Source organism: Pantherophis guttatus, chromosome 1 (assembly GCF_059756535.1).
Source record: "Pantherophis guttatus breed Tessera chromosome 1, ASM5975653v1, whole genome shotgun sequence".
In the NCBI taxonomy this organism is placed as follows: Eukaryota; Metazoa; Chordata; class Lepidosauria; order Squamata; family Colubridae; genus Pantherophis; species Pantherophis guttatus.
The window spans coordinates 257052102-257064633 of NC_142063.1; the positions used below are offsets into that span (position 1 = coordinate 257052102).

At 36.5% G+C, this 12532-nt stretch overlaps 1 protein-coding gene across 1 annotated transcript in view; it reads right to left on the bottom strand.

Moving 5' to 3' along the window:
• Window positions 1-1841: 1841 nt before the first annotated feature.
• The window catches only part of MOXD1 (monooxygenase DBH like 1), a 43059-nt gene continuing 32368 nt past the window's right edge, over window positions 1842-12532 (bottom strand). Inside the window, exons 8-12 of the mRNA XM_034418825.3 lie at window positions 10040-10231; window positions 7367-7426; window positions 5766-5908; window positions 3685-3853; window positions 1842-2323 (exon numbers count right to left, since the gene is read on the bottom strand). Coding sequence (XP_034274716.2) covers window positions 2153-2323; window positions 3685-3853; window positions 5766-5908; window positions 7367-7426; window positions 10040-10231 — 735 coding nt within the window. The 3' untranslated portion in view covers window positions 1842-2152. The remainder of the gene's footprint in view (window positions 2324-3684; window positions 3854-5765; window positions 5909-7366; window positions 7427-10039; window positions 10232-12532) is intronic.

Below are 12532 nucleotides of genomic sequence, written 5' to 3' on the forward strand. Positions count from 1 at the left end.
TCAGAAAGACAGCACAGCATATGAGACCCCTGTCTCTCTTCCATACTGACAATGGAGTTGCATGCCAAGTGAGACATGCCTTTAATTACTGATGGCAGCAAGAATTACTAACCAGATGAGACACTGTGAAGTCTCAAAGGTCTCCAGGAGCAGAGGATTTGGATTCTAACCTTCTACACTGCAGGTTTCAGCATGGCTACAAATAGCGTTTCAAATATTTAATGAGTGTTCCTCCTTGAATCTTTTCTTTTCAAGGCTAAACATTTCCAGTTTCAGTCTCTCTTCATTATTAGGTATATTCACCATCTTCAGTTATTTATAAAATAATAAAGGTGGGATAAAAATCAAACAAACGAACAAATAACTAAGACTTAATTTCTGTAGTGGGAAGAGTGAATAGTTTTGAAATTTAGGTGGAAGAGCCTCTAGCAAGGCAATAATCAAATAAAAGAAGACTGAGTCAAAGTCAAGAAAATAACTTGAGAAAATATCTCAGACAACCTGTTTCCTAGTTCACAGAAAGATAAAGTAGAAAGGGGAAGTCCATTCATAATTGCAATACTATAACATAGCACTTAGACTTATATACCACTTCACAGTGCTTTACAGCCCTCTCTAAGCAGTTTACAGAGTCAGCATATTGCCCCCAACAATCTGAGTCTTCATTTTACCCAACCTCGGAAGGATGGAAGGCTGAGCTGGTGTGAATCGAACTGTCAAACTGCAGGCAGTCGGCAGAAGTAGCCCACAGTACTGCATTCTAACCACTGTACCACTATGGCTCTAAGTTCTCATAGCTGTTACAATAGTACTGATCCTAGTGATTTTCTTTCTTGCTTTTCTCTGAACCTATTCGACTTAGCCAGAATTCTTATTAAGGTATGGTACTTATACCTAAACACAGTACTTATAACTGAACACAGTAAACATATGGTTTGATCAATGTAGAACACAGTGGACATACTCTACATTGTTATTTGTGTCTGTGAATAGAGACAATAGTCTTCCAGCATATGAGTTTTTGCAGGAAGGAATCGCCAGTAGAATTGTTAATATTTTAAAGTATATTTCAAACATAATGAAAAATAAATTGACCTTTGCTCTAAAATGAACATTGAACTTATGAGTAGTAGGGCAGCCAAATCGAATATGTTGATGATAACCATCTCTGCTATTGTATTGAAAAGTTAGGGTCAACATGATATTAAATTGGTGTGAGCCAGGAAGTAGACCTTGTGAATGTTATTAATGTTCTCTTTTTTTCTTCCGTAAATTGCTACTTTAATACAGCCTTTCTGTTCAACAATCTTCCTCTATTATTAACAACAAAGGAATTAAAGATATTCCCAGAAACATGTTCTCCCTGATTTAACTCCATTGGAGTGACACCAGTTGTATTTATATTGTGTCGTACTTCATTCATTTACAAGAGTTCCAGCTTTGAAAGCTATAAAATGTGTCACTAGTAGATTTAAAATATTAAACATAGCCACTTAACATATACAACATTTGATACCTTTTTCCAAATAGCAACAATTATGATGTCATACTACATCACTAGTAGATATCTAAATTAAGGAAAGGAGATTTCAGAGAGACATATGAGTCCCAGTTCAGACAAAATAGAATGATGAACAAAGGCCTTCCAAATGTATTATTTCACATATCTAGAGCACAGGAACATAGTAAAGATCAATTTCCAGAACTATTTACGACTTCTATTGAAAAGACTAGGAATAATTTACATGCCCAGTTGGGACTGACAAAATACAATCTTATGTCATTTTGTAACTTGCAGGTCTCAAAAGCAAAGGCAAAATAAGAACAGACTTCATGATTAATAAGGTTACATAGATAAAGTTTAGTTTATTTCCTTGATATCTAAATACAGAGCAGCTTTTAGAATCATAAAGTGATATGCCAGAATTTAACAAATGAAATTATATATCGACTAGTTTAGCCGGATATCGCAAACCAGTGGACCTTATATACATAAAAGACTATATTTTTGTAATGTTTTGTTTCAAATGAGATGAACACAGTATTTGTAAAAAAAATTAGTTTATTACTATGTAAAAAAAATAAATCTACAAGAGTGATGGTGCAAACATTTGAGGACTTGCATGGCACAGATATCACAAGTGAATATAATCTACAATTGTACAAAAGGTTCGTGATTCCTTGAAGCAATGATTGAGATATGCACTACAATCAACACAGTTAAAAAGGAATTGGCATTTAACCAGGAAGATGAGCTACATATAATTGGCTCTGTAGTATAAGGCCTTTCAATTTCAGGTGGTAAAGCCATCATTCCATGAATCTGAAATAAAAATGAAATGAATTATCTACTAATTTAGACACATGGCTAGCTTGAATTTAGCTTCCCTCTGTTCAAATACATTTATGCTACATTTTTAGGAAGGCATTATCACTATAAATACCAACAATCAAATAATATAAAAACAAAAGAATATATAGCAATGTTTAATTGCTATAATCCAGTGGTCCCCAACCCCCGGTCCGCGGACCGGTGCCGGGCCGTGGAGTACCTGGCACCGGGCCGCGCAGCGGCCGGGGGACATGAACGCTGCAGCGCAAAGGCTCCTGGGCCGTGCGCAATGGGCCGTGCGCAAAAGCTCCTGGGCCGTGCCCCCACCCCTGCGCGCGCTCAGCGGGCCGCGGCGATAAAAAGGTTGGGGACCACTGCTATAATCAATTGTTTAATTTTTTTCAATATGATTAATGCAATTTAGAAGGTGTAAAAGCAGACAATTACAGGGAAGGTAAAATCTGCTAGAAGGCAAGCATAGGAGGGCAAGTGAAGCCCTACTCCTTTACTTGAAAGGAACAGTTAAAGGTATTAAGTACATTTAACTTGGAGAAAATAAGGCTTTGGAGAGAGAGATGACACCTGTCTTCAACTATCTGAAGGACTGGTTTGCAGAAGATCAACAGAGCAGAAACTGTCCAGAAGATTGGACAAGAAAGAGCAGCTTTAAATTACAAGGAAATCAATTTCAGTGGGACATCAAGAAAAAAAAAAATCCTAACAGTAATTGCCTCAGACGGTGCTGCGCTTTCCTTCACTGGTGGTGCTTAAAGAGACAAAAGCTTGAAGATGCCACTCTCCCTGCTTTCATTTCTATATAACAAAATGGGCAGAATTGCCTGTCATCCATAGGTATTTTTGCTTCTGTTAACAGACATTCATACTGCAGATTATGAGCCACATATTACCCATTACATTTTTACCAGTATTTGCGTATCTTAAATTTTCTCTGTTTCATCATCTGTGGTAAACATTCTACCGAAATACACCATTCATCTATATGCTCTATTGTTCCATTATTTAAATATAACATAAAATCATTTACTCAGTTTTGCCTGTCAAACAGAATTATCTTGATCTTTGATACATTAATTTTTTAGATCCACATACCTTGTTATGATATACTTAACATTTGCCTCACATGAGTTTTCAGTCAATATTACAGTTTCATCTACATTATTCTGTCCTTCAAATATGCACAATGGTTACTATGGTACAGCCTTTATTTGGAATGATTTTTTACATAAAACTGTTAATTCATCTTTTTAACAGGGCTATTTTAGAATACACATGTCCTATAATCCATGCAATTGATCTCACAATCACAAAGGAAAACAGAGAAATCAACTTACAGTCCATTCTGCATTTTCCGTCTTGGTACACCTTACATTTAATGGTAACTTAAGAACATAGTCATTATAGGAGTGACCTTGTTCTCTGGACCATTTGAATTTGTTCATTGCATCCACGAAAGACAGATTTTTGTATTGTTTTGGACTCTTGATAATGAATGGCCAGGTTCTACATATAAAAAGAAAAATACATTCCAAACTGTTACTGAGATATTTATACTTATGGGTCTGTTCAAGATGTGACTACAGTTTCCCCCCTTTTATGTTTCTCTTCCTAACATCTTCTCTAGTGGTTTGGAGAATAAATCCCTTAGAAATAGATTTGCTAAATACACGGGAGAATCAAGATGGAAAAAGTATACAAAAACTATAATATGCATATTGGGCATAGCCTCAGATTTGTCAGATTATGAAGAACATTCATTTTCATTTATCTAAATAAATAAATGTTTTATAAGTTGAAGCATGATCAATCTACTATTTCTTCCCCTTTCCAAAGCAATCTATTAGCAGTAGGAATTATACAAATCCTTTACCACAAATAGACCTATACATATTTTCTCAGAAATCATAGTGAATGCTATCATGTCCTATGATATTGCAGGAAGACAGAGAAGAAAGAAAAGAAAAGAGCAAAAAAGCTAAACAGGAAACAGGTACCCAACAGCAAAAACAGGGCTGAAAACTTCAATTTTTAAGAACAATGCATAGCAAAACAAACATTTGGAAAAAATTCAATCTAGATAGAACTTCTCAAGTTAACACATTATTTTTTTTAAAAAAATAAATACATTTATATAGACCTCAAGTACCTGTGGACAGGTTGCACATTTTCTTTTTGTTAAGTACATTACTTAATAAAATAGATATACAGACATGTCACAAAATAAAATTAAAGCATTAAGCTTTATTTTAAACTGGAACTCATGAACTTTGGAGGAGTGCAAACTTGAACTATTACTAATTTTTTAAATTTATCTTAAAAGCAATATTTCCTTTTTTTGAACTCCCTAAACCATTTGTCTTTTCTTGGGTCAAATGTGCATTTTTGTTAACAATGGTATAAATGTTCCTTTTGGAAAGCGATTCACTTATTACCCTGTCTACTTGCAGAGATTAGAAAGATTAATTGTAGGCTCTAAATCAGAACATGTGTTTTTTTCCCTTAGCTGTCAGGAGAGATTATAAAAAGACAGAAGAAGTCTGCAAGTATTATTCTCTGAGGATGCAGCTCTCTGAAAGACTCTGTGCCGATCAGTCTGTAGTACGAGGCTCTTGGGAACAGTAATATAAAAACAGCTGTAAGAGTCAACAGTATATTTTATTCTGAGACATAAAAATATCAAAACTTTAAATAGTTAAAGAAGCACTGCTGAGTTTCTTGCTGCTGCAGCTACTAGAAACTTTCATCACGTAGGCCAGCCAATGTTTATTATATAGATAAATCCTGATGAATATCCTTCCTCTGGCTTGATTCAGAATAGACCAAAGCCATTCAACAAACATACCAGCCTATCATGCATATTGTTTCCATTCTGAGCCTGTTCCAAAGTGAAGGTCTTTTTATAGCCCATTCATCAGAATCAGAATGAGGTCTGTTCCTAACCCTTCAGGAAGCTACTTGATTAATGAGACGCCCAGTTCCTACTCCTTGTCTTCCTCACCCCTGGCTTATGGCACAGATGCACGAACTGTGGTCCAGGGCCATGACCAGGGGAAGGCCTCCATGTCCCCACCACCAATTTGATTATGAAAAGCCACCAATTAGTTTTCTTAAAGATAGACCATTATCTTTTTGATAAATGCAATACATTCAGAGGGATAATCCAGTGGTGAGTTGCCCCTGGTTCAGACCGGTTCGCAAGAACTGGTGGTAAAATCAGCGGGAGGCTCCACCCACCGCCCCGGATGTTGTCATAGGCTATCTGCGCACACGCGATTCCACTGCGAACCGGTAGTAAAGGTAAGTAGAACCCACCCCTGGGATAAGCCTTCCCTAGAAAGTAATATCAAAAACAATTTTCAGCATTTATTCAAATGACAGTGAATGCAAGTATTAGTTCTGTAGTATGCTTACTTACCTCACTGGTCTGTAAATTTGTTTAACACCAATGAACTGGAGTTGCTCCATTAAGTCAGGAATACTTTCACACCGAGTAAGATTTATTTTTGGATAATATACAAGATAGGATAGGCACATTTCATTTCTGGTGCTAAAACCACCCTGAGAACAGAAAAACAAATCACCAATGCAGGCTTCAAAGATTGCTTCTGAACTCAGCCCTAATACTACCCAATGCTGCCTCTCGCTGTTTTCTGCATTTAACTGTAAGTCCAGTTATTACCACTATGAACAAATGGCAAACATCTCAAATGGCAGCCAAGAAAAGAACAGCATCAGCATTGGACAGTTACACAAAAATGAAACACCATTACGAATAATATGAAATTATATGTGACTAAAAGAAGCTAATTTTAGCTAATTTCTGACACTGTTTGGAGATTCGGTTTCTGCCTGCATGAAAAAACTATATAGTGCAATACATTTACCACCATTTGAAATAACTTTTGCTTAGCTTGCACAGTTGTAATTCTCAGATTTGGCAGGTGGAATTTTTTAATGTAAAAGGAATTCAAGTCTTTATGAGAGATGGGATAGCACCTTAGAAACAAGCAGGTATTATCTATGCGGAAAACTTGTTTTGCTTTCTTAAAGTTTATATACACATTATTTGAAGGGAAATAAAGTTTTGGTTTTAACATTCCTTTTAAACTGAGATTGTGTAAGACAGCATGGAATCTCTGCCTTAAAACTAATTTAGAACCCTTAATGTAGAAGCAAACTCAAATTTTGAGCATGGTGAATAATGATTTAAAAATTTTTTAAATCACAATGTTCATCTTTCACTTAGGGTAGCTTATTTAAAGGAATATTAAATTACAGTAAAACTGCAATCCAATCTGAGTCTAGTGCTATGTTTCTAGTGCATGCTGGCTAGAGAATTCTGAGAGTTGAAGTCCACACATCTTAAAGTTGTAAAGATTGAGAAACACTGGTTTAGTGGTTCATTTATCTGATTTTGTTTCCTCAAGATTTGGTCTTAATTAACTTGGCATCCTAGGCATCTTTCTCAGTTATTTGAATGAGCTACTCCTAAAGCAGGGGTGTTAAACTCAAGGCCCGGGAGCCGGATTCAGCCTATGAGGTGCTTAGATGTGGCCCGCGGGGGTAATGTAGCTTGGGAGACCTGCAGGCGGCCCTCCCAAGCTCTCTTTTCACTGGCAAAGGGTTTCAGGAGCCATCGCGGGCGAAAACAGAGCTTGGGGGCCTATTTTCGCTGGCAGAGCGCTCGAGCCATCACAGGCACCGACACGAGTGATGTTGACCTGGCCATGCCCATCCTGGCCAGCCCCCTGAGGTCCAACACAACCCAGATACAGCCCTCAATGAAATTGAGTTTGACACCTCTATCCTAAAGTCTCCAGTAGTGGAGGAATCTGCCATGCTACTGTTGACCTATCGGAAGAAACTGGATGAAATGAAATATTCTAAATTTACATAAAAATCAATCTTATTTCTTAATAATAATGCTTACATGTTAATAATATCCAACATTTACTTAAACATGTTAATTTTACTCTATTTTCATTCCACATCAAGCCAGGTCATAAAATTTCTTACCCAGGTCATATCCGATCGATTGAGAGTGCTGTAGTGACATTCAGTAACTAAATTATCTCCCTGAAATGCAATGTCAAGAAAGACACTCTTACAAATTTGAGTCACTGTAATTTACGCATACATACATGGTCACATTATTGAAGAATTTGCTATGAAGTAATAAAAGTTAAAAATGCAAGCTGAAATGTTGCATTATTGATCCATATTGTTATGCACATTAACAATTATACTATGAAAATAACTTTTGGGATTATATTGGAATTTTATTTCCTGCTTCTTGTTTTCCTTAGAAGCCAATATGTCAAAAGAAATTCACAATTTTTTTTCTATATTAGCCTTCCCAACTCAGATATTTTGGATTCAGTTCCAACAAGATTTCCCCCCCAACCCCCCTCACACATCCCACCCAAGAATCCAGCATTACAGCAAAGCACACCACTGTCTGAAAACAGGAAGAAATAATAGCACTTAGACTAGGAATGTAAGACAAATAGCCTTAAAATCTGATTCATATGATCACTTGGACCATTTTTGCTTGTTACACGAAACAAGGTTTGGTAGATCAGAAAAACATTTTTAAGTCTTGTAATCATGGGTAAAACATTGTTATACTGTGCAAAATAGCAAAAGCAGCACATTTTTCATTATTCTAGAGTGAAGAATAGCTCTTAGAGGATTATAAAATTTAGGTTTAGGCAGACTTTAGAGAGAGATTACATTCAACAAAGAAGTGAAGGTAGGACAAAAAGAAGCAAAAACAAGAAAAAATTAACATGGGTTTAATTTAAGTTAAAATATTGAATATGAATACCTTCTCTAACAATTTCTTTCTTCTACATTGAAAATTATAATATATAATTTTTTTAAAGGGTTCTGGATATGCACTTAAAGATTTGGGAGGATACATGTGGATTCCCGGGCTACTTTGTACCAAAGCATTATGTGAATCCACTTTTATTGTTTCATAGAATAATAAAATCCTGGAGTTGGAAACCTTGGCTTCTGATATAAACTGTGAAGATGAAAAAGTGAAGAAAACTGTGTTATGATATCACAATGCAAATCTACCCTTATATTTGTATCTCAGCACTGCAATCAAATATGTAAGTTGTGGAGTTTGCATCATGACATCACAATGCAAGTTTTATCCCTTAGAACAGGGATGTCAAACTCGTGTCGTCACGGAGTCGTCACGTGACATATCACAACTTTTTTCCCCTTCGCTAAACTGGATGTGGACGTGGCCAGCGCACAATGTATCCAGCCCGTGGGCTGCAAGTTTGACACCCCTGCCTTAGAAAGAACATTTAGTGCCATCTAATTCTGTGCTAGAATACAAATTAAAGCAACCTTGATAGACTGCCTTCTATTATACTTTCTAGAATAATACAGATAGTCCTTGATTTACAACCTTCTGTTTAGTGACCATTCAATGTTACAATGACACTGAAATGACACAATGAAATGAAATGAAATGACACAATGACATTTTCACACTTAATGACCAATGCAGTATACCCTTGGTCACATGTTTGAAATTCGGATGCTTGGCAATTGGTTATAGGGGTCATGTCACCTTTTGTGACTTTCTGACAAGTAAAGTCAACGGGGAAGCCAGTTTCATTTAACAACCTTGTTACTAACTTAACAACTGCAGTGATTCACTTAAGAACCATGGCAAGCAAGGTCCCAAATTGGGGCAAAACTCACTGCCTCCCTTAGCAACATAAATTTTGGGCTGATTCGATATCTGTAATTTCAGAAATAATACTACTGTGTTTCCCTGAAAATAAAACCCTGTCTTATATTTTTTGAACCCCAAAATAAGCACTTGGCCTTATTTTCGGGGAGGTCTTATTATTTTGGGGCGCATGGAGCAAGACAGGGATCCTCTTGCCATCTTACCTGATTTCCAGCTCTGTCTCCCTAACCCTAACCAGAGGAAATGGCGGGGACCGGCTGTGCATGCATTTAAATATTTTCAAGGAGGGCTTATTTTGGGGGGGGAGGGCTTATTTTCAGGGAAACTATAACATAAGTGAAGTATTTTTTTTAAAAAAGAATCCTGCTTCTGAATAATCTGTTCGGATTAAAGGTTTTTGAAGCAATAATTAATGTTCTTAGCTCATATTAATAGCATTGTTGCAGATGATAAATGTTCCACTTTGCAACTACACTGCCTTTTTGTCAGCCCTGGACATCCTAAAAGGCCTATAGCTGACCAGGCAGGGTATCACTGACTAGAGATGACAGATTGATGTGAGGAGGAGATTCCTGACTCTAGTTCACGTTTTACTTACCAAGCAAATAAAAACTGTTCGCAGTAACAAAAACAGAAAATACCCCAAGGAGAAATATATCCTTTAAAGAAAATCAGATTAAAATGTTGGAGGGGGAAACGAAGTACATATAAGCGTATGAACTTTTAATTTCCTGCTAGATCACATTCATCATAGGTGAAAGAAATGTTTCATCCTTTGTCCACTTGTTCTTTAGTTCTGATCCTTCTTCAGTTCTTTTTCTCTCAGAAAGGGTAAATATGTATGTCACACAAGAATGAATATGGGTATTTGAAACTTTGAACCCAAATATAACCTAAAATAGTCACAATTTGGCCGATAGAAACAGAAAAATGGCAATAAAGCTAGGAAAAACAGGAAACAAACATCATACAGGCAAGATGGTCCTTTCTTCTTTCAAATACTGAAACTCTTGGAAGTTAAAGTCAAATTCATCATCATAAGCCAGCGGTTGTAGTTCACTGCCTTTGCGGAAATGGCGCATCCTTAATGCCCTGCCAGCAAGATGTGCATGGAGAAGAACAGCAAAGACATGGATCCCGGTTGGCTTCTCAGCATCAAGAGCCTGGAAAAGACCAATGAGAGAACACATTCAATATTAGCAGAACACATGGACTATAACTGGTCAGCATTTGAAGGCAAAAGCTGCTTCAGAAGAGAACAGAGTGGTACAAAAGTAACTTGTCTGAAATCAGCCAATAATGTTTTTCCCCCTGGGATCATGCTACAGTGTGATATTAGAAAAAGAAGCAGCTGTTTTTTTAAAAATATAATTTTAGGGAATAAATCTTTAAGAAGATAAAAACAATACAAATATTAGCAAAGAAGCAAAGAAAATAAGAAAGAATGGTGAATAAGAAAAACTATAGCAAGCAAGCAAGCAAGCAAGCAGGTGGGAGGGAAGGAAGGAAGGAAGGAAGGAAGGAAGGAAGGAAGGAAGGAAGGAAGGAAGGAAGGAAGGAAGGAGAAAAGATTATAAAGAAACAACTTCTGATCTTTTTGGCAGTGGTTATAAATGCATTTATATGTCACCCTGTCTCCAAGGTTACATACAATGTTCTTCTTTCTATAAATTACTCTTTCTAATCCTCAAACCTGTAAATCACAAATTCAGCAAAACTTTTTTCAGCAAAAAAAAAAAAAAATCCATAAAGTTTTCAGATCCATAAAGTGATCAAAGATGCAGCTGGTTTAATAAGTTGCAGGGAAATGCTACATGGGCATCCTTGCATGTGAGTAACTTTCTGCCTTTGAATCCAAGGTGTTGATACTAAAATTTAGCCTATATGTTTACAAGGTCTTCACTTGGCTTTTCATATTTACAGATAGGATGTTAAAGTATTTATTGAATGAGTAGATTTGATTCAGTTCTGGCTACTAAATTTTACACAAGAACAAATGTATGGCAATTTCAAATATGAAACAAATATTTTTCAAATGATATAAAATTCTATATCTTAACTAGAGAAGAAGGTATGTGTAGATTTATTGAGCAATATTCACATCACATTTGAAGCACTCTCCTATCATGTAGCGTCAGATACAATCATTTTAATTCTCTTTGGCTTTCCTAAAACATCCTCAATCTGTGCAAATACTACAAAATATCAGATTTTAGGGTTAAAGGAAATAAACAAACCATGTCTTACATCCGCTTATTAGGTCTATCTGATAAATCAATTCCATAGTCTATTTTGTTTCATTTTCTCCCACCTGCTCTTCATTTAAAACACATGTGGGTAAGATGGTATTGGACTGTAACTCCTATCATCTCTAACCACAAGGGAAATGAGTCCCTTTGGTTTTCATTTTTCAAAATGATATTGTCCACTCATTGTTTTCAAATTTCTTAGATGGAAGCTCCCCCACCAACACAAAATGAACTAGTAAGAGCTTTTAAGCAAAAGAACACAGGCACACATTCACATGCACATTTGCTCCTGGATTATTAATACGAGTTATGCCCCTTTAGAGATATTCAGCAGAGAACCTTCTCCTTTCTTAAGCTAAAGAAAGCTTAGCTAAGTACACAATAAAATGCTTTGATTTAAACAATGAAAATTTTATAACAATGCTTACTGCATCTTACAAATATAAAAAATGTTAATCATCATTTGTGTTAGGCTTAAAAAAGATTTTTGAAGCTATTTATAATGGTGCAGTGACAATAAAATAAGGGAAATAATTTTATGAGAGTCTTTGAATAAGCAGATCTAATTTCTCCTCCATAGAATTAATTGTCTCTGATTCGTAGATTAACAATGGATGCTCACAGGCAAATATAGAGGGAATTTCTGAGCAAAAATGTATGCACAGGAAAAGGTACAGTATACAAAAGAGCAAATTTTGAAGGTTTTTTTTAAAAACAGGAAGACTAATGAAGAAATTGGATCTAATATATTTATGAACATTTATCCATCTTTACTGACAAACCAAAGAAACTAAATGGCATGCTCCAACATAATTTGCCTGTCCTTATTTGCTATTTTCCAAAACAGATTGGCATTTTCAATTGATGGCACCATCGCTATCCCAAATCCTCTTCTGAACTAAGTCCACTTGTTGATCTAGGACGGAATGGGACTTTTCGGCTCGATCTCTTCACCTTGCCTGTTTCACCATAAGGTTTTCGCCTCTGCGTTATTAGCCACAAACTTTTCTCCTCGGCTGACCTGCCCCCAGCCTTTCGCCCCGGCACATCGGCCACGGCCCCACCATCCCAGTCCCTTCGCCAGGGCCCCATGGAGGGGCGATGGCCAATGTGCAAGGGTGAAAGACTGGGAGCGGGTCAGCCGAGAAGAAAAGTTTGTGGCTAATAACACAGAGGTGAAAACTTTAAGATGAAACAGGCAAGGCGAAGAGACCA